Consider the following 21,176-nt stretch of genomic DNA (forward strand, 5'->3'; position numbering starts at 1 on the left):
GAAACTTTGCTCTTGTCTACAATCCAAATACATGTGTTTCATCTAAGCCTGTCATTCTCCAATGCCACTGATTCATCACAAAGGGAAGAGGAAGCGAGTATAGCTACCCGGGACTCCATCCTTCACTGCTGCTGCTAGCATGGGTTGGAAGGACACTAATGTTTACCTAATGTGTGAATATTGAGTAATTGAAAGTCCACACAAGGAAATTCATTTTCTGAACTTCCTGCTCTGGGTTAAAATGGTTCTAAATGATAAGAATGACCCCTAGATAATCCGTCGCTTAATGGGAAACTTCCATAGTATATTCTTCTGCATGATTTCATTCTAATTTTATGAAATTGGTATGGCAGATATGAAGCTCAGCTAGGTTGGGATCACCTGTGGTTACCTAGAAACTAAACAGCGAGATGGAGCTGGGGCCCTCGCCTCCTAGAATTTTTTATTTGTTTGTGTGTGTGTGTGTGTGTGTGTGTGTGATAGTGGTGGTGATGGTTTCGACATAGCTCACACCTCCCGTAAGCAGCAAATATATAAACATAATGCTGAGGCTCCCCTGACTTTGTACATACCCCCTCCTTAGGAATTTCCAGAACTCTTCAGGTACCAAGGACCAAGCAGTGCAGCCTGGAAGCCTCTGTGTTCCTTGCCATACATTGGCTGCCACCTGAGGTGGACAGGTGATTTCCTGTATATGTAAAGGCATAAAGCATCCACATTCCTCACCTTAGTGTACAGGCTCAGGGGGGTAGAAAAACTATCCCTGTGTTTAATGTTTAGTTACTGCCAGTCTCTGCACCTCATTATTTTAAAGCTTTGCTTTAGACTCTTCCACCTAAATCCAGAGTTAGGGGGTATTCCTATGAGTAAACTAAAAGCTAAATTTCCCAAATACATTATTTTCCCTCTAGAGAAAATGCTGGTAGGATGAAAATCACCCCGTGTCTTACTTATATGTTACTCATTAACTGATTTAAAAAAAAATAGCCTCGGCCAGATTAGGAGTCATGTGAACCAAGTGCTTCCTGCAGTGCAGAAACTGTGTAAAGCTAAAACGCAGAGATTTTCACATTATTGGGAAGATTGAGCCAATGAGTTTTTGATCGTATTTCTTGACTGGGTGATTGGCGAGTACACAATGGTGAAGAAATTAGTGCCTTCCAATGACTCTGTGTTCCAGTTTGAGGTTCCAGGCAGCCCGAAGAAGGTAGGCGCTGAGACTCCACACAGCTCCACAGACAGCCCGGGCTCTGTGTTTCTCAGGTACGTCCATCCTGTCTACCCCTCATGTCCTTGGCCGTCCCACAGTATTTCTTGGAGTGTTTCTTCCTCATCCCCAAGGTAGCAATTTGCCACAAGGAAAAAGAAGGCATAACCTAGGCGTCTGGGCTGGTGGATTTGTTAAAGGTACATAGCAGGAGATGTGATCATCTTTTATTTTTATTTTAAAGATTTATTTATTTATGCATACAAGAACTGGGGTACAGGCCAGAGGTGCAGGAGGTGACAGGATTCACCAGAGACAGAGTGGGGAACTGTCTGTCTCGGGTAAGTCAGGCAGACTGACTGAAATATCCAGCTGAGGGGAGCAGCGGGCTGGGGATCAAACTCATGCTGCAGTAGCTGTGGATTGCTTCACAGTGTTGACACTTAGCCCCTTCTGCCACCAGGGGGTTCCCCTGAGATGTGATCATCTTTTAAGGAAAAATCATTATCAGTGTTTTCTTTAATATTTTTTAGTAGTAGATAGTCAGCTATGCATTTGCTCAATTCCTGACTCCATCTCAAGTTCATAGGAAAAAAAGTCAATTAGTTAAAACAACTCTATTCATTTTGTCTCATAAGCGTTCTCTAGCTCCTTATATATTGTAGAAGTCAAGTGCCAGTGGATGTCACTTATAGGAAAAAGCTTGTGATCCAATTTTGATGTAAACTTTAATGTAAGTTTCATGTACAGTTCTCAAGTGAAGACAGAGGCAAAGCCTCCACACCTGAGCTGTGCTTTTTTATCACAGTACACCAGAAATGTGATGATTTATTTTATTTTTAAATCACTTATACAAAAAAATGCTCAAAATCATAGTTTTTAAAAATTAAATGGGAAACACAGAAATTTCACTTTAATGGCATTCACATATGAGAATGTCAGGTCATGAAAACAAATTAAGTAATTTTAAGAAGCAGTTTTAGAGACCAAGCTTCTGAATTTATGCAAAATGTTACTTAATATATCTGTGTTAGCAGTTGCTTGAGTAAGAGCACAAGCCCTGTAATTGGAAATGTAAAATTCTTGTATTATTTCCATGTTTTGTTGAGCATAAAGTGTTTCACAAATCGCTTTGTCTGTTTACTCCACCTTTTATGTAGACTGTAATACAAACTCCTGTTTGGGATTCTAACCAAATTTAGAAGCTCAGCGCCTCCCTGGTGGCGCAGGCGGTTGAGTGCAGTGCTGTGAAGCTGTCCGCAGCCTCTGCAGTGTCAGTTTGGTCCCCACCGGCACGGAGATACCCACATGGTGTGGCAGACCTCTCCTTTCTCGCCTGCTGCTCCCCTCAGCGGTGTATTTCAGTCAGTCTGCCTGTTCCCTGCTCTGTCTCTGGTGAATCCTCTCACCTCCCGCACATCTGGCCTGTACCCCAGTTCTTGTATAAATCAATAAATCTAAAAAAAAACAACAAATTTGGAATCTCAAACCAGAAAACCTCACTTGTTTATAAACTAAAATATACAGACAAGTAATATTTTAAAATATATAAAACATACATTCTAATTTAGGTAAATATAACACATATAATTTCAATAAGTATAGCTACTTAAAATAGAAATAAAATCCTGCATCAACCTAAAACAAGCCTCTTTAAGAGAAACCTCAGTCTATTTATCCTACATTTTTGGATATTCAATATCAAATCTCTATATTAGTATCTATAAGTGTTTTTTCTGATGTATACCAGCACTAACTTAAAACACTACATGTATCTCAGTTTCTATATTGGAGGAATTTAGTCTGGTAAAATGGTATATTTAATGCATTATGTATAAAATCATTGAGTATAATTTGTAGAACTATTTAGACACATATTGGTTAATTGTTTGAAGTCAAAAATAAGACCAGGGAATCACTTCCCTTTACCTTCTGAATAAATACTAAGAATTTATGTGGATGTTGTGGCATTCCATTATCCTTTCCATGCACTAGAACTAATAAAATGCACTCTCAGATCAACAAACTACTTCAAATAGGCACAAATACAATTTATGGAGTGTTTTTATTTAATCATTCACTTCAATAAATTTTTATTATATACTGGTCTATGTGGAAGACGCAGGGGATATAATCATGAGTGACAAATGCCAAGTCCCTCTCTTCGTAGAGATTATTAATAGCAAAGATAGGCCTAAAATGTTTGATGAATGAATGCATATGTACATACAAAATACAAATATTAATGTATGTTATTATGGGAAACTAATAAAAGACAACATTAAAGAAAAAGATGGAGAAAACTAATTTAGCTGAGGTGATAAGTAAAAAACTCTCTGAGAAAGTGGTATTTTAGTCCTATTTATAGGGTGAGGAAGAACCAACCATAGAAAGATTGAGAAGAAGCATGTTGCCCTGAGGTGGGGGAGATCTTTCGTCTTGAAGAACTTGGGTAGAATAGGATCAGAGGAAATCAGAGAGAGAAGCAGAAGAGGAAGAGGGTTAGAATTCTATTCTGATTGTGATGGGAAGCCACTAGAAGATTTCGAAGGCCTCACTGGGGTTACTTCTGGCCTCACTCTGGGTTACTTCCATTTTTGGCACTCATCCTAGCAATACTGCATCTTGCTTGAGTCTCCCATGTCTTTGTTTCTGAGATTTCCTCTACACCGCATGTCTAAGAAAGGCGTTGCTGAGTCATAGAGAATGGACTTGCTTAAGTTTAGTCATTGTGTCAAATTGTGTTCCAAGGTTTTGTGTCATTCACATTGCTATCAGCAGTTATACCACCTCAATATTTATATTGTCTGACTTTTTTTCAACTTGGAAGTTGTGCAAGGTATCTCAGTGTGTTTTCAATATGTACATCCCTTATTACTAGAGAGAAGCACCTTTCGATCTGTTTATTGGTCATTTTGTTTCTTCTTCTGTAATATTCCTGCTTACAGATTTATAATCCTTTGAGGCAGGACAAGGGGAAAGAGGCACCTAACTTTTTCTTATTCTTAGTTTTTTAGGCATTCCATGTACTGATCATTTGTAATTTGTATGTGTTACAGATATTTTATTCCAGCATATGACCTGTCTATTCACACTCTTTGTTATAGCTGAGTTCTTATTCTTATTTTTAACTTATCATTTATTTTCCTAATGAGTCTGTACTTCCTGTGACTTGTTTAAGAACTCCTACCCACTTCTAAAAGTGTGTTTTTTTTCTTTCAAGCTAGGGTCCCTTATATATTTGGAATTTATTTTTGTTTCCGGTGTGAATTAGAACATTTTAATTTTCTGCATAATTGATTAGCCCATGTTATTTATTGAATCGTCTTTTCTTTATCCGTGAATCTACAGTGCCAGTTCTGTCATACCTTGCTGTCTTAATTACTGTCACTTTATAAGTTTTGTTTTCTAAGACATAAGACTCCTTTACCTCACTCACAAGGATTTGGCTATTCTTGAAAATTTCTCTTTCCATTTAAATTTTAGAATCAATTTGTCAAGTCAGACCTTTTTTTTTAGTTGAAATTTCTTTGAATCTATTGTTCAATATGAGGCAATTTCACTTTTTATGGTATTAAATATACCTAGTCATACGTGTGTGCATGCCCCCATTTATTAAGGTCTTCTTTAATATCCCTTGATAAAGTTTCAGAATATTCTACACAGAGATTTCACACATCATTTGTTATATTTATTCCTAGCTATTTTATGTCTTTGTTCGTATTGGAATTATATTTTTATTGTATTTTCTTTTGTTGATGTTATACAGAAATATAAATTTCTCAATCAAACTTAAATTCAACATCCTTGCTAAATTTTTGTAATTTTAAAAATTAATCCGTAACCCTTTCTTGGTAGACATTAATATTACTTTAAATAATTTAAATATCATTTTTTTCCTTCTGATCTTATGCCTTTTAAATCTTTTTAAATGTTATTAGAGAGAGAAGCAAGGGATCCCACAGTGTTAGTGTAAGTAGTAACTCCAGGCAATCTTGCTTTGTTCCAGATTTTAAAGGGAATGCCTCTAAATTTTCTGGTTTTATCAGACTTTCTCTAGTTAAAAAGTTTTCCTAATTGAGGTTTACTGAGAGGTTGTTGAAATTATTGATTGCTCTCCCAAGCTCCCTTGAGATGATCCTTTGAAAATCTTTGACATTCATAATGCACACAGTTTCTAAACTCTCATAAGAAATCATTTCCCAAAATGTACAGAGTATTAGGCAACCTTTAAAAACATAACTTGCTGTAAGCTGTATAAGTGGTTGACTGGAAAGACTCTGGTGAATTAATAGTTTCATAAATTAGCCTTTCATCAAAGAAAAATGAAGACTTTCTAGTGAATGAATTAGCTCTTGGACATCTTTAGTACAAATTAGCCATTAGATTATTGCTTTTAATAAATTTTCCCAAAATATTTCTAATAGATATTTCTACTAATTTTAATATTTTTAATAGAGTGTCAATCTATTTTAACTTTAGGCAAAAGCAAATGTTTCCCACTGGAGCTAATATGTGCAATAAGATAACATGGGCTTTGCAGGTACCAAGCAGGTGCAAGGCAGCAACCAGAGAAGGCAAAGGTGAGACAGCACATGCTCTGGGTTTAGGACCAGTCCAGCCTACATTCAGCAATGACCTTGGCAGGTCAACTCCACCTGACTTGGAGCACCCTGCTCCTGCTTTTCTCTTCCAAACCACCAGTGAGTAGTGGAAGGGAAAATGTTAACCCTCTTCCCTTCTGCTTTCTCCTCCTAAAGCCTTGTTTTTTCTTAGGTAAACCCACTTCAGCTGTTAGGAAAAGGACAGGAGCATGTTTGGAACCTGAACAACAGAACGCTACCTCAGCCCCTGGACTCAGCTCCTGTTCACAGGAGTTGTAAAAAGAAATGGAGTCATGTCATTTGCAGGAACATTGATGGAACTGGAGGGGATTGTGCTTAAGAAAACTCAGAACAAGAACAAATACTGGGTGATTTCATTCATATGTGATATATAAAGAAACAAAGCAAAGGATCAGACAAAACTAAACCAAAACAAACCTTAGCAATCTGGCTGTAGAATTGAGCTACGAAAAGTGAAAGGTGGGGGGAGAGGAACACGAGAAAAGGGTCTCAATGGGCTACGGTAGAGGATTTGGGGTGCCTTGGTAATGTGATAACATACATCTGAAGAGGTGTGCACCTATTTCTCTAAAAGATACACAGTGTTGTAAGCTAATGTTTTCCTGAATAAAAAGAAGTTATGGAAGGGGGAATATTAAATTAAAAAGAGAGTGATGTTTAGAAGTTGGAGGCAGGATGAGTTCTAGGAAATGGCTTTCTCTTCCAGGAGCAAGATTGAGTAGGTGGCATCAGGGAAGCAGCACCGTGTTTAGGTAATATATAATCTTTTTAGTAACCTCGGTGACGGGCAGGTCTTTCAGCAAATGGAGTCAATCTGTTTTTAGTTGGTAAGGTCCGGGTGGCCGGACCTGTGAACTCAGCCACGCTCAGAGGGGAGAATGATGGGCAGACTGTCAGGGGCCTGAGAGAGAATGAGGTGAGTCAGGATGTGGACACAGAGATGTGGAAGTTAGAACAAGGAGGTGGAGTATAGAGGAATAGCTCTCTTTGATAGGAGAGTGAGAATTTTCCAGGCAGAAATGACTAGAACTCCCTAGCAACTAATGTTGCAAGGAGAGAAGGGACCAACAGTCTCTTCCCCAAATTTCCCCAGATACTTCCCCATAACCCACTTATACAAAGAATTCAGTATTCTCACAATACTCATCCTCTGTCCTGTCACCAGGCTTTTCAGCATGCTCGCTATATACCCATTGACTTTCAAAAAAAATAATAATAATAAATAAATATCCAGGGCCTCCCCTGGTGGTGCAGTGGTTGAGCGCTGGGCTGCAAAGCTGCCCGCAGCCTCTGCAGCGCCGGTTCGATCCCCGGCCACAGGTGAGGGTCCCACATGGTGCGCAGACCTCTCCTGCCACCCGCTGCTCCCCTCAGCAGTGTACTTCTTCAGTCTGCCTATTCTCTTCCCTGCTCTGGCTTTGGTGAATTCTCTCAGCCTCCCACACTTCTGACTGTACCCAGTGCTTGTATAAATAAATAAATAAATCTTTAAAAAAAAAAATCCACAAAACCCTATTCATCTAGCCATATGCACCTTTTCAAAAAGTGTAGCATAACATCTGGGGAGATTTCCCTGTGGCCTTCTATCGCCACTAGAAGTAGAAGAACTAGCACCTTTTCCTTTTTGTTGGCACCATCTCTCATATTAACCATGTAGAGAATATACTGCTATAGGTGTATATCATTACAAATCAATGAAGTTTTAATATCTACCCTCATCATATGGGCCCTTTTAAAGGCGGTGGGTGTGGTCTCAGTAAGATATTCACAAAGTCACACACTTTTGTAAACTTTTCAAACAACATTATAATTTTATGTATTATCTACTCCAGCTTTCTCTCTGTCCCACTTCCCAGTCAGGTAGCCAACAGCATTTTTTAGCATTCTGACCTTAGAAGTTGTTTGGAGATACATTTAGTTTGTGATTAGTGGAATGTGTTTATATGATTTGCTGTCATTCCTATGTAAGTTGCTAGCCATCCTGGCTTCCTGGAATACACCCAGCACCTGCCAAGCCAATTCATCCTGCTCGGTGACCCAGAAGAGCAGAGCCAGAGATGGTATCAGGATATGAGCATGCCCTTCGGGTGCCGTGCATCAAAAGTACATGGGTAACGAAAGAGAAACAAAGTTGGAAATGTGTGGAGCTAGACGCCAATCTCTGACTGACTCTCCCACTGTTAGATATAGAAATTGGAAGCGGAAGATTTCATTCTCATGAATGCCAAGTCAAAACAGAAGTCCTCCCCTGTTAGAACTGTAAACATGATAATGCAGCTGATAAAAATATAAGTATATCGGGCCTCCCCAGTGGCGCAGTGGTTGAGCGCTGGGTTACGAAGCTGCCCACAGCCTCTGCGTCGCCGGTTCGATCCCCAGCTGCTCCCCGGCCACCGGAGGAGGGTCCCACATGGCGCGCAGACCTCTCCTGCCGCCCACTGCTCCCCTCAGCAGTGTACTTCAGTCCTTCTGCCTGCTCTGCTCCCCGCTCTGGCTCTGGTGAATTCTCTCACCCTCCCGCGCTTCTGACTGTACCCAGTGCTTGTATAAACAAAACAAAACAAAAAAAAAAACAAAAACAAACAAATAAAATAAATATATATATATATAAGTATATCATCTTTAGGCCCACAAAACCTGGATCTGCCACTGTTTCTTCTCTCTCTATCTGTGTGTGTGTGTAGAAGAACTGGGGTGTAGGCCAGATATGCGGGGGTTTAGGATGATTGAGACAGAGAGGGGAGCAAAACAAGCAGATCCACTGAAACACACTGCTAAAGGGAGCAGTGGGCGTGACAGGAAAGGTCTGCTGCACCATGTGTGTTAGCTCCCTGGCCAGGGATCAAACTCAGGCATTAGAGGTGATAGCCTAAGACTTAATCTCTAGGCCACCAGGGAGGCCCTGAGCTTGTTTCTGTGTCTCTGTTCTCTAACTGCTCTGTGCTTTTTGTATCTGTGGAACTGGACTCAGGTGTGTGCTGGGCAGTTCTGGGAAGCAGCAGGTGTGATTCTGCCAGCATAATGGAATGGATTCCCAAGTGGAGTGCATATTGACTTCTAAATAACAGCCTGTTATCAATCCCTTATTTGACAATTTTGAAAATATTTATAGAAAAACTAATTTAACAAAAGTTTTATTCATCCATATTCACTTCATTCAGTTTTTTAGAACACTTAATATTGGCTTTTTAAAACGCAATTTTATAAATTGTGCTTTAATTTTTTTTAATTTTTTTTAAGATTTATTAATTTATACAAGCGTTGGGGTACAGGCCAGAGGTGCCGGAGGGTGAGAGAATCCACCAGAGACAGAGCAGGGAGCAGAACAGACAGAAGAACTGAAATACACTGCTGAGGGGAGCAGCGGGTGAGACAGGAGAGGTCTGCCTCGCCATGTGGGTATGTCCCTGGCCGGCCAGGAATCGAACTGGTGCCATGGAGACTGTGGACAGCCTCACAGCGCTGCACTCAACCCGCTGCACCACCGGGGAGGCCCTATGCTTTAATCTTTAGCTGGCATTTAATTGAAATTTTCAGACTTCGTGGAAATCTATTTCTAAATCTCTGAGTTCAACATAAAGTCCCCACTTAGATTAAACATAAAAGGTTTTTTTTTTAATGATTTCAGCTCACTTACATGTTTCATTCCTCTCTATCTCCCTCCATGTTTTTTTAAAGAAATAAAATTGGGCAAGTGTAATTGAAGTGCAAGTTCTAGGAGTTGCCTCTTTATATAACTATGTGGTGCTGCATGAGGACAATTTGGGAAACCCTACCAAGAAGTCCATTAGTGATAAGTAATCAGTAATAGTCATAACAGTTTCTTCTGTTTGCACAGTGGCTTACTCATGGCAGCTTTTTACAGACATGACCTTATAAACCTTGTTGGCTTTTCACTGTGGTAGATGGACTATAATTATTCTCTACAGCACTCAGAAAAGGAAGGCGAATAAAGGAATTTTCTGTTGATATTGTATGACAAAATTAAGTCAATGAAATTAGCTGTGGTAGTGAATGCACAGCCAGGACATGACCAAAATGGCATTATCTAACTTTATTGCCAACTCATTCATCAGTCGTGGCTTCAAATTATTTGAGCTATTTCCAAAAATCAAATCCATCTTCAAGGATCATTTAAATTCCATTTCTTCATCTCACCCAGGGTGAGTTTTATAATCACAGAGGGGACACTGTCTCAGAAGTAGGTCTACTCAGTTTGAAAGAGCAAAGTTAAGGAGACTTATCTGGGATTCTCAATTCTACACTGACTCATTGTGTAATTCTGTAAGTTTCAGTGAAATTTACCTGTGAAAGGACAACTGTGTTTGCGCTGTGTACTTTGGAGGAGTGGCAAAAAACAAGTATGGTAGGTAATTTAATTATCAAACAGTTATAGAATATTTTCTGTAATCTTTGTAAAGGGGTCGATAACTGGTGTGCTTTTGGTTTTGTCTTACTAACTATGCAACCTCTCTGTGTCTCACTTTCCTCCACTGGAAACTGGGGATAATCATAGGATTATGGAGAATGTTAAATAACAAAGTTCTTGGCACACAGCAAATGTTCTAATGCTAGTTGTAGTTATTATAAGGCAGTGGGAAAGATCCAGGAAAGAAAAATGGGTACATTCACTTATCATCTAGAGCTCTTCAAGGCTAACAATACATTGTTTCCTCTCTTTCTCCAGTACCTAGCACATGGAAGAGATTCTGTGAGACTCTCTGGAATAAATACACTGTTGAGACCCAACTCCTGCTTCTAAAGGCTCTTACCTGTTGGTGATACACACACACACACACACACACACACAGAGGCTTCTAGAGAAGGCAGGCAATGCACATACACTTTGAATATTAAATTATTAGCCTAGCTCTCCAAATTATAATTTCCCACAATACGTTTCCTGTTAATCCCCATTTCCAATACTTAGATCTGAAAATAAACTACACATTTCAAATCCTTCGTGGAACAAAATTAAATTTGCCCAGTGTAAAATATTAGCAACTTCCAGTATGATCTGGAGAAAAGGAAACTTCTTTTATTTCTAACCCCATAGGGGCCGAACAATGTGTGCTGTGAACAAGCCTCACTCAGCACACACGCCTGTGGAAGGAGCAGGCAAGCAGGTGACCAGCAAGCTCATTTATCTTAGTTACCCTTTGGACTCTGAGGAGGACTCTGTGACTTAGCCTCACGGGTCACATCTCTCGCCCATTTTATATGCCGGGAAACTTCCAGCTGCGCATATTAGTTCCAGACCTTTGCACCTTCTTCGCTGCCTCCAACACTCTGGCAGGGCCAATTTTGACCTGTGCTTCAAAACTGATCCAGTTATCACTGCCCTCAGAAAGCCAGCCCTGAGAGCAATCGCTCTTTTTCTGTGCTCACATTACACATTTCACTTCCTTCCACTGTAGCATATGGCACACGCTAAGTCATATTTGTCTTTCTTCTTTTTCCTTTTTGTTGAAGTCACCTCAGTTTACAGCACTGTATAGGTTTCAGGTGTATAATTTCTCACCACACCCACCACCAAATGCCCAGTCACCATCCACCTCCAACAGATCACTTCCCTTAACCACTCCCCCCAGCCAACCTTTTTCCCCTCTAGGAACAACCTTTCTCTTGTCAGAGACTAAGGGTTTGTTTTTATTTATTTATTTATTTTTTTTTTTTAGTTTGCCTTTTGTTTCTAACCAATCACTCAGCACCGTTCTGGCAGAAAGTAGACAATGATAAATATTAGATGAACAAATTAAACATGGTGGGTGATGGAAAAATAAAGAGAGTCCTTTAGCTGACAGGCAAGGCTGCCACCAATCAGGAGGTGCTGCTGACCTCACCCCACGAGGACTGAAACTCGCAGAACAGTCAGGGCACACAAGACAGGCATTTGTTCAGTTTGGGGAAAATGACAAATGGAAAATCAAATGGCATCTCAGACCTTCTGACACATGGTCCGGGACCTTTCCACTGTTCCATAGTGACTCATGATTAAATCTGAACTGGCATGTGTCTCCCTGTGGCCCCAAATATTTTGTCCTTGAAATTGGGAGAAAAATGACACAACAAAAAGGCTACAAGGAGCAATCTAGGCTAAAACTTAGTTTAATACACTTCAATATAAATTTCACTTAAACTTACTTTCACACAATGTTAAGTTTTCAAATAAATTTAATTACTATAAAATTGAATTAATCTATACATGAAAGAAATAAGAATTTAATAAAATACGGATTTTTTTTAATTTAGAAAATTGTCCCTGACACATGCCACAAATTTCATATCTTCATGCCTCTGTGTTTGTTCTCTCTCTGTCTGGAATAAATTTCCCTCAAGCAATACCTACTGAATCAACAAATAATAAAGCTCTAGAGATTCAGTGGGGACTATAACAAGGATGATCCGGGTTCCTCTGTTGCTCTAATCAGAGGGAGGCAGGCATTCAACAGGATGCTGAATTCCTAGCATAGCGGAGTACAGAGGGAGTAGGTGGAGTGAGGAGAGTCACCCCAGCCCCCAGGATATAAACCAGTCCCTGAGGGAATGCTGTTTCAATACAAAAAAGCAATGTTGATTATGTGACATGATAAAGGTCTTAGCCAAAGCTACTGTGGTAATCATATAGCAATATAGGAATGTATCAAATGAACACTTTGTACACCTCAACTTTATGATATGTAAATTATATCTCAATAAAACATAGTTATTTTAAAAAGGAGTGAAATATAAGATGAGCACAAAGCATGAGGCAAAGGAAGGGTGACAAAGAGAAGAAGAGATAGAACCCCATGTTGAAGAGAAAGTATTTCCCCTTCTCTGTGGAAGAGAAAAAAAACATTTTGAGATGCAGAAAGAATGCTGAGTGTCCAGATAAACCAAGGGACAGGGAGAGTCAAGGGGAAATGAAGTAGAGACCAGACATATTATCCTCAAAACAAAAATGAAAATCAAAACCTTAATCTTGTCCCAACTTCGCAACACAGCTGATACCCTCAAGAAATAATATCATCCTATTTGAGATAGGATCACCCGTTCAGAGATACTGTCCAGTTAATATAGACTTTGAGAGAGTAATTCTTTTATTTTTAATTTTTTAATTTTTTACATCATTGTTCATTTTTAAACAATATTTGCTTCCCCCCACCCCTCAGGTGTAGTCCCCATAGTGTTTCCTTCCCCAAGGCACCTGTGCACCATCACCTCAGTCCCCTGTGCTCCTCCCTCCCTCCCTCTGATCCCTCTTCCTCCTCCTCCCCTGAAGGATGTCTCTGATTTATTAATTGTTTTTGCTTTGTTGTGTTTTGTACTGTTACTGTTTTTTTTACACTGATGTCTTATCTGGTTTCCCTATATTCCTGCTATAAGTGAAACAGCAATTCCTTTCTTAACATCCATCCTTTGGAACAAAAGGCAGCCACTTCTCCTTCATAGTTGTGTATCACCATCACTACCCAAGATTTGCCCACTGATCCTTGACCGATTTCATGCTACCCAACATTCAAAGGCAAATACAAATTCCAAACCCGTCATTAACATGAATGTAAAATCACTAAACAGGCACATTCCAAATTGAGTAAGAATGTCTGACAAAAGCTATAAGAGTTATCAGTTGCTTCACAGTACATGATGCCAAATTGAAGCTACCGTTGGTACTTAATATCTCACACGGTCTTAAGTGAGTTCTGAATCTGGAGTGAATTAGCTGAATGGTTCTGGCTCAGGAACCCTTATGAGGTTGCTGCCAGAATGTCTGCCAACACTGCATTTGTCCAAAGGCCTGACTGGGCCTGGAGGATGGTATCCAACGTGACTCACTGACATACATGGTAGGTTAGTGCTGGTTGTCTGCAAGGGACCTCATTTGCTTTCCAAGTAGATAGCGAGCCATTTGTACCTACAACATGGTGGCTAGCTTCCCCCAGAGCAAATGAGTCAGGAGACATTACAATTGTCCCTTTGGGTGGGTCCATTCACACACAGATTTTTTCCAATAAATCTATTGGAAAACTTTTTACCGATTTGCAACAATTTGAGAAAACTCCCAGATAAGCCATACAGCCTAGAAATAGCAAAAAAAAAAAATAATAATAATAATAATAATAATAAGAGAAAGTCATATCTTGAGGACATACGTTTATGTGGCTAATTGTCTATTTTATAATTTACTATCATAAAATATATACAACTGCATTAAAAAAGTTAAACTTTATCAAAACGTATGCTCACAAACACTTAACAGGCCATACATGGTGCTAGAAATGGAAACAAACACTATCAGTGAGGCTTGATACAGCAAGGTATCAGTTGTTAAATTTGGGGGAAGTCAAAAATCACACATGGATTTTTGATTACATGGGGGTAACACACCCTTAACCCCCATGTTGTTCAAAGATCATCTGTACTGCGAAAACCACAATCCCTTTTATGACCCAAACTCAGAATTCATACATCATTTTTGTGATACTCTTTTAGGTACATTGGTCAGCCCTACACATTCATTGTGGAAAGGGATGATACAAAGGTGAGAATGTCAAGAGAAAGGGATCATTGGAGGCTGGTCACCATAATAATTATGGGATGATGTCAAAACTGCCATATATTTTTAATCTAAGAGGTGGTATATGATGAAAGGGCTGTACCTGGGAGTTACTCAGACCTGTATAATGTTGATAAGAAAAAGAAATAACGCCAACATTGACCAAAATGACATTATTCAAGGAGCTGCTTTGGTTAAAATACGTTTCGCTTCGTGGTAGGTTTCTGAGAACCTATTGAGGATGTCAAGTGACGATTTACTCTACCTGAATCTCAGCGCTGCTTTTTCACTTGTCACCTTAGATCACTTACCTAATCTTTCTCAACCTCAGGTTTCTCTTTTATAAAATGGGGCAAATACCATGTACCTTTTCAGACTGTTTTGAAGATTAAGTATGGATACATATTGTACTTGGCAAGTAAGAGCTCTCAAGAATAGCTATTATTATAATGTAAACGTAGTGTTACTATAGAAACAGGGTTAGACGGCATTACCCCAGCACTCCTATGTGAAAATTTAAGAGGCTTTTTTCCTATCTGTTTTATTATTCCAAAACATTATTTTATAACCTACAAATGACTAACAGCTAAACACCAGGGAGGCAAAGTACATGAAGTTAAAAAAAAAATATTTCCATGCAAAATATATTTGAAAACATGTAGAAAGCATTAGGACTTGAGGAGCCAAACAGCTGTCAAGCTATTTCATTTCTCTGATATTGCTGGTCTGTATTCTAATAACTTAAGGAAATATGTAATAAGGTAGAGAAAAAGACACCAGGACTGAGTTGTCATTTTCTCAGGATTTTAGCTCTTCTGGAAAAAAGTGTGATTATCTCTAGAAAAATGACCTGTTCAAATGGTCATTTTCTGTCTCATAGCAACATTGCTACTGGTTTACAAGGTTAAACAGTTTTATATGCAGAAATTTGAGAGTGTGCGTAGGGGCAGGAAGGACACAGTGCAGGTTTTCTATGACCCAAGCAGACCACGGTAAAGGAGGAGGGAGTCCTGGAGCCCTCAGTGGCTTTTGCAGGCTTTTATTGGGATTTACCAGGCATACGACAGGCAGGGATGCTGGGGGGCCGGGAGGCTGGTAGGCCTCCCATGCCCCAGCAAGTCTTCACTCTATCTGGGCTCTCCGGCCTGCTCTGGTGGTCTCTGCTCTCTGCTCTTCCATTCGTTTTGCTTCTCTCTTGGCTTCTGCTGGCATCCCCGTGACGGTGTCCTTAAAAGCCCAGTCTCAGCCCAGGTGAATACCATCTACGTATGCCCACACCCTACTCCAGGTGCCCGCCATCAGGCATGCATTCAGGACCGCAGGGTTCCCTCATCCATCCTAATGGTGGGGGGCAGAAAAGCCTGATACTTTTACCTTACCGTACATAAGGCTTTCTACATTTATCCAACCCGAGTTTCTTCTACAGAAAAATAAAAATAAAGACACAAGGTAATGAGGCTTCTTCATATCGGAATCAAAATGTTATTTCTGAAAATTCATATACTGAGATTCAGACACTACAAAACTGAATCTTCCCCAGTTGTGATTGTTAAGTTAAAGACGCTTTTTTCAATCAAGACCAATTTTCTAGCTATTCGCATCTGAGTTCATAGCAGTAAATGGGGTATTGTTTACTAACAGCTAATTTAACCAATCTATACAAGAAGCTATAATTATATATAAAAAGGTATGTAGAGTCCTGGAAATTATGGAAATGAAATGTATCCCCAGCACAGACAAAATTCTTTTGGAGCCTTCATATTGATACTATACAGGATAATCACATGATATGAATCTTATAACTATATGTATTAGCATATATAAAATATTTCTAACATAGACAATTTTAGAGTAAAACACAGATAAAAGTGGAAAAATCTTTATTTTCCCATTTTTTTATATATTATTTTATTTTACTTTCCCTCTTTAAAGAGAAAAATTACTATTGAATCTTTTATTTAACTACATTATTGCACCCCACATTTAGGGGATTTTTTTTTTTAAAGATTTATTTATTTATTTATTTATTTATACAAGCACTGGGTACAGTCAGAGGCACGGGAGGGTGAGAGAATTCACCAGAGCCAGAGCAGGCAGAAGGACCGAAGTACACTGCTGAGGGGAGCAGCGGGCGGCAGGAGAGGTCTGTGCGCCATGTGGGACCCTCGCTCGGCGGCCGGGGATCGAACTGGCGCTGCAGAGGCTGCAGGCAGCCTTGCAACCCAGCGCTCAACTGCTGCGCCACCGGGGAGGCCCCACATTTGGGGGATTTTGAAGAAAGAGTTTAGAAATCCAAAAGCTACTCTTCTCTTCTACTCCTATGGAATTGAGAAGTGGCTTCATAATTAAGAGCTCCAACTCCTCGGTCAGACTACTTGTGTTCCTACCTCATTCAAATCTCGTAGTATCTGTACCCAGTTGCTTCTGTTGTTAAAGGTGAAGTGAGTACCTCTTCCTCGTAGGGTTTGTGTGAGGACTGAATGACTTACCATATTTGTGACGTGCTAAGGAAAGTCCCTAATAAGTTTATTGGCATTATTTAAAACATCTCTGGCTGATTTCTTACTTGGGCTGTCATTTCACTGTTTTCTCAACCGAAGTAGTAATGGAGAATTTTATCCCACTGTCATTCACCCAGTTGACAATATCTTGCTCCTCTCTCACCTACTAAACATCCATATTTTTAGTGGAAGAGGCTGTTATCTAGCCTTGCAGTCCCCTAAAGTACTGTTTAGTTGTCTGCCTTAGAAGATTCCCTAAATGTTTATTTTTTGGATTGCCAGTTCACATGACATAAATAAAACAAAAAACTGTGTAACAATTTAAAGTAAATGTTTTTACTGCATAAGAGTGTTGTTGTTTTTCAAAAGTATTTTCAATAGTTGCAAAATTGCCCGTGTTAGGAAATACAATTATACTGATTACTGACCAGGAGTTTACATTTTGATGGTGAATAAAGTAGCAAAGTTTTAATTGGATTGTCTAAATAAAAGTTGCAGAAAGGTCTCTTCCTATTAAGTACAAATTTATTAGTCTACTTGTCACAGGAGCAGGCTACCCTGAGAAGATTTGACTTTGGACTTTCTCCAATACCTAAGTGTATAACAATAAAACAGTATGTTTTATTGTGGCCCTAATCTACACTGCGTCTGTGAACACCAAATGATTGGGTCATTAATATGGAAGTTCTGAGGTAGTGCTATAAATCATGGTAAATATTTTACAGAAATATCATGTAACCTTTCTTGAGGTCTCATATCTAAGTGACAGGGAAGGAATTTTGTTTATTTAAGTCCATGTAGATATATCAAAGACTTATTAATAATAAATAACATGCACACACCATGAGAAAACATTCACTTATGATGACACCGTAGTTTTTTCATCCAGGATTTTCTTAGGATACCAAAGAGCAATTGCATTGCTTATCCCTGAATTCAAAAGAAATAAAACTCTTCTGTTGTGAGTTTATCAGGTTTTTCCATGATGAAAAGTCTATCTAGCCATAAACTAAGCTGTAGTTTCATGTAATTTTAATAATTTTTCAGAACTGCATGGTTAAAAGCCATGTGACAGTTTTAATTCTATTGGATAATTCTTCATTAGGTCCAGCCACAAATCCAAATCTCTCAATTAAAATGACAATAACCTGTGCACCAGGCATTGTGATAAGACCTTTTCACACTTTAGCTAATTCAATAGCCTTATGAAATGGGGATTGTTATTACCCCACTTTGCAGAGAGAAAACTGAGACATGGAAAAAATACACATTTAGTTTCCATGGTGGAAGAACTGCACTCAATTTTAAGACTCTAAATCTCATGTGTTTTCTACTTCAACACCTCCCACTCTTTATCGCCAAACTTCATGGAGCAGTAGAATTGGATATAGACCGCTTAAAGTAAGTGGGTAATCTGATGTGAGATGAAATCTGATGTGAGAGATGTGATGCCAAAAGCATAAGCTACAGGACCTCCCCACTGGCGCAGCAGGTTGAGCGCTGTGCTGGGAAGCTGTCCGCAGCCTCTGCAGCGCGGTTCGGCACAGCAGACCTCTCCTGTCTCGCCCACTGCTCCTCTCAGCAGTGTCTTCAGTCTGTCTGCCTGTTCTGCTCCCCCCTCTCTGGTGAGTTCTCTCATCCTCCCATGCCTCTGACCTGTACCCCAGTTCTTATATAAATAAATAAATCTTTTAAAAATTTTAAAAAGCATAAGCTACAACAGAATTAATAAATTAAACCTTATCAAAATTAAATACAAAAAAAATCATTAAGAGAGTGAAAAAACAATCCACAGAATGGAAGAAAATATTTGTAAATCATATATTTGACAAAGGTCTAGCATCCAAAATATAAAAGAATTCTTACAACTCAATAATAAAAAGATAATACATATAAAAGTGGGTAAAAGACTTGAATAGCTTTTTCTCCAAAGAAAATTTGTAATTGGGCCTCCCCTGGTGGCGCAGGCACTTGAGCACTGCGCTGTGAAGCTGTCCACAGCCTCTGCAGCACAGGTTCTATCCCAGCTGGCTCCAGGAGATTTCCACATGGCTCAGCAGACCTCTCCTGTCTCACCTGCTGCTCCCCTCAGCAGTGTATTTAAGTCAGCCTGCCTGTTCTGTTCCCCACTCTGTCTCTGGTGAATCCTCTCACCCTCCATACCTCTGGCCTGTGCCCCAGTTCTTCTATACATAAATAAGTAAATTAAAAAAAAAGAAAATATATAATTAGCTATTAAGATGTAATATGATTCTTAATATGATTAGTAATTAGGTAAATGTACATTAAAACCACAATAGATACTAATTCACATCTACCAGAATGGCTATATACTTGGAAAGTCAGAAAATAACAAGCGTTGGTAAGCACGTAGAGGAATTGGAACCTAAATCTATTATCTATGGGGATGAAAAATGGTGTGGTTGCTTTGGAAAATAGTTTGACAGTGCCTCAAAGTTAAACACAGTTACCGTATGTACCAAAGAGAATTGAATACCTAAGTCTACACAATAACTTGTACATAGTATTCTGAGTAGTTGAAACAACCCAATTGTCTATCTGCTGATGAATGAGTAAATAAAATGTGTTGTTTTCACAGAATGGAATATTATTTGGCTGTAAAAAGAAATGAAGTATTGTTATATGCTATAATGTTGATGATACAAGATCATGACAAAAGGCTACATGATTCCATTTGTATAAATGTCCAGAAGAGACAAATCTATCATTAGGGATGAGAGGAAAGGAACAATGGAATTGAATACTAATGGGAATAATGCTTCTTTATGTTGAGATGAAAATGTTTGGGAGTTAGGGAATGATGATAGTTGTGCAACTCTGGGTAGTGGTGATGAAGCCTCTAAATTGTATACTTTGAAAGAATATAATGTAACATTTAATATAAATGCTATCTCAATAAAACTGATATTTTTTAAAAGCTAGTAACAGATACTTAGAATCCATTTCCTCTTTTTGAAAGCTTATATTCTATAAGTACGGAGTATTTAAATAATTTTTCATGACTGATAAATTAACTTACTGATTTTCAAAAGCTTACACATTTTTTTTCTTTTGGTTTCTTAATTGAGGTAACATTGGTTTATAACATCATGTATTGTATACACCCTTCATGTGTGTGTTACACCACACTCCCACCAAAATACACATGTACCGAAAACCCTAGTCAATTGTTCCCACTCCCCACTTTACTCTCCTCCATCCCTGGTAGCCTCAATTCTACAGTCAGATTTCTACATTTTGTTATTGATTTTATTCATCTGACTCTTCATTTTGTTTCTCTTTATTCCATAAGTAACACCATCCAGTATTTGTTTTTCCCTTTCTGACTTATTTCACTTAGCATAATTCCCTCCATTGTCCAACGTTGTCACACATGGCAAGAGTTTATCTTTTTATGGCTGAGTAGTGTTCCATTATGTATATATACCATGTCTTCCTGATCCACTCATCTGTCTTTGGGCACTTAAGTTGTTTCCATAGCTTGGCTATTGTGAACAGTGCTATAGTGATCATAGGAGTGTATATATTTCTTCATATTCATGTTTTTTGCATTCTCAGGTAGATACCTAAGAGTGAAATTGTTGGATAATATGGTAGATCTATTTTTAACATTTTGAGAAATATCAATACTATTTTAAGGAAGTTCCATACTGATTATAAACTGAATAAGTCAACAATCCCATTCACAGTATATGAGGTCTCCTTCTTCTCTGCACCCTCACCAACACTTGTTAGATTTCTGGTCTTTTTGATGTGGGTCATTCTCACGGGGGTGAAGTGGTATCTCTTTGTAGCTTAAATTTGCATTTCCTGGGCCTCCCCAGTGGCACAGCGGGTTGAGCGCAGCACTGTGAAGCTGTCTGCAGCCTGTGCAGTGCTGGTTCGATTCCCGGCTGGCCAGGGAGAAACCCACATGGTGCAGCAGACCTCTCCTGTCCCCCCCGCTGCTCCCCTCAGCAGTGGATTTCAGTCAGTCTGCCTGTTCTGTTCACTACTCTGTCTCTGGTGAATCCTCTCACCCTCCCGCACTTCTGGCCTGTACCCCAGCTCTTGTATAAATAAAAATAAATATTTAAAAAAAAAATTTGCATTTCCCTGATGATGTGATGATGAGAATTTTTTTCATGTGCCTGTTGGTCATCAGTATATCTTTTTTGGAGATGTGACTATGTAGCTCTTCTGCCCATTTTTTGATTGGGTTGTCTTCTTTTTGCTGAATTGTATGAATTCTTTGTAGATCATGGCTATCATTCCTTTGATGTGAGGCTAAAAGCAATATCTAC

General features: G+C 39.0%; 1 protein-coding gene across 1 annotated transcript in view; it reads left to right on the forward strand.

Annotated features, from left to right (window-relative positions):
• Window positions 1–1,138: 1,138 nt before the first annotated feature.
• Window positions 1,139–21,176, forward strand: part of GRAMD2B (GRAM domain containing 2B) — a gene marked incomplete at both ends in the record, with an annotated part of 95,493 nt that continues 75,455 nt past the window's right edge. The window contains one exon of the mRNA XM_084252501.1: window positions 1,139–1,263. Within this exon, the coding sequence (XP_084108627.1) occupies window positions 1,139–1,263 (125 nt within the window). The remainder of the gene's footprint in view (window positions 1,264–21,176) is intronic.

This window comes from Talpa europaea (assembly GCF_964194135.1).
Source record: "Talpa europaea genome assembly, chromosome: 13".
NCBI lineage: Eukaryota > Metazoa > Chordata > Mammalia > Eulipotyphla > Talpidae > Talpa > Talpa europaea.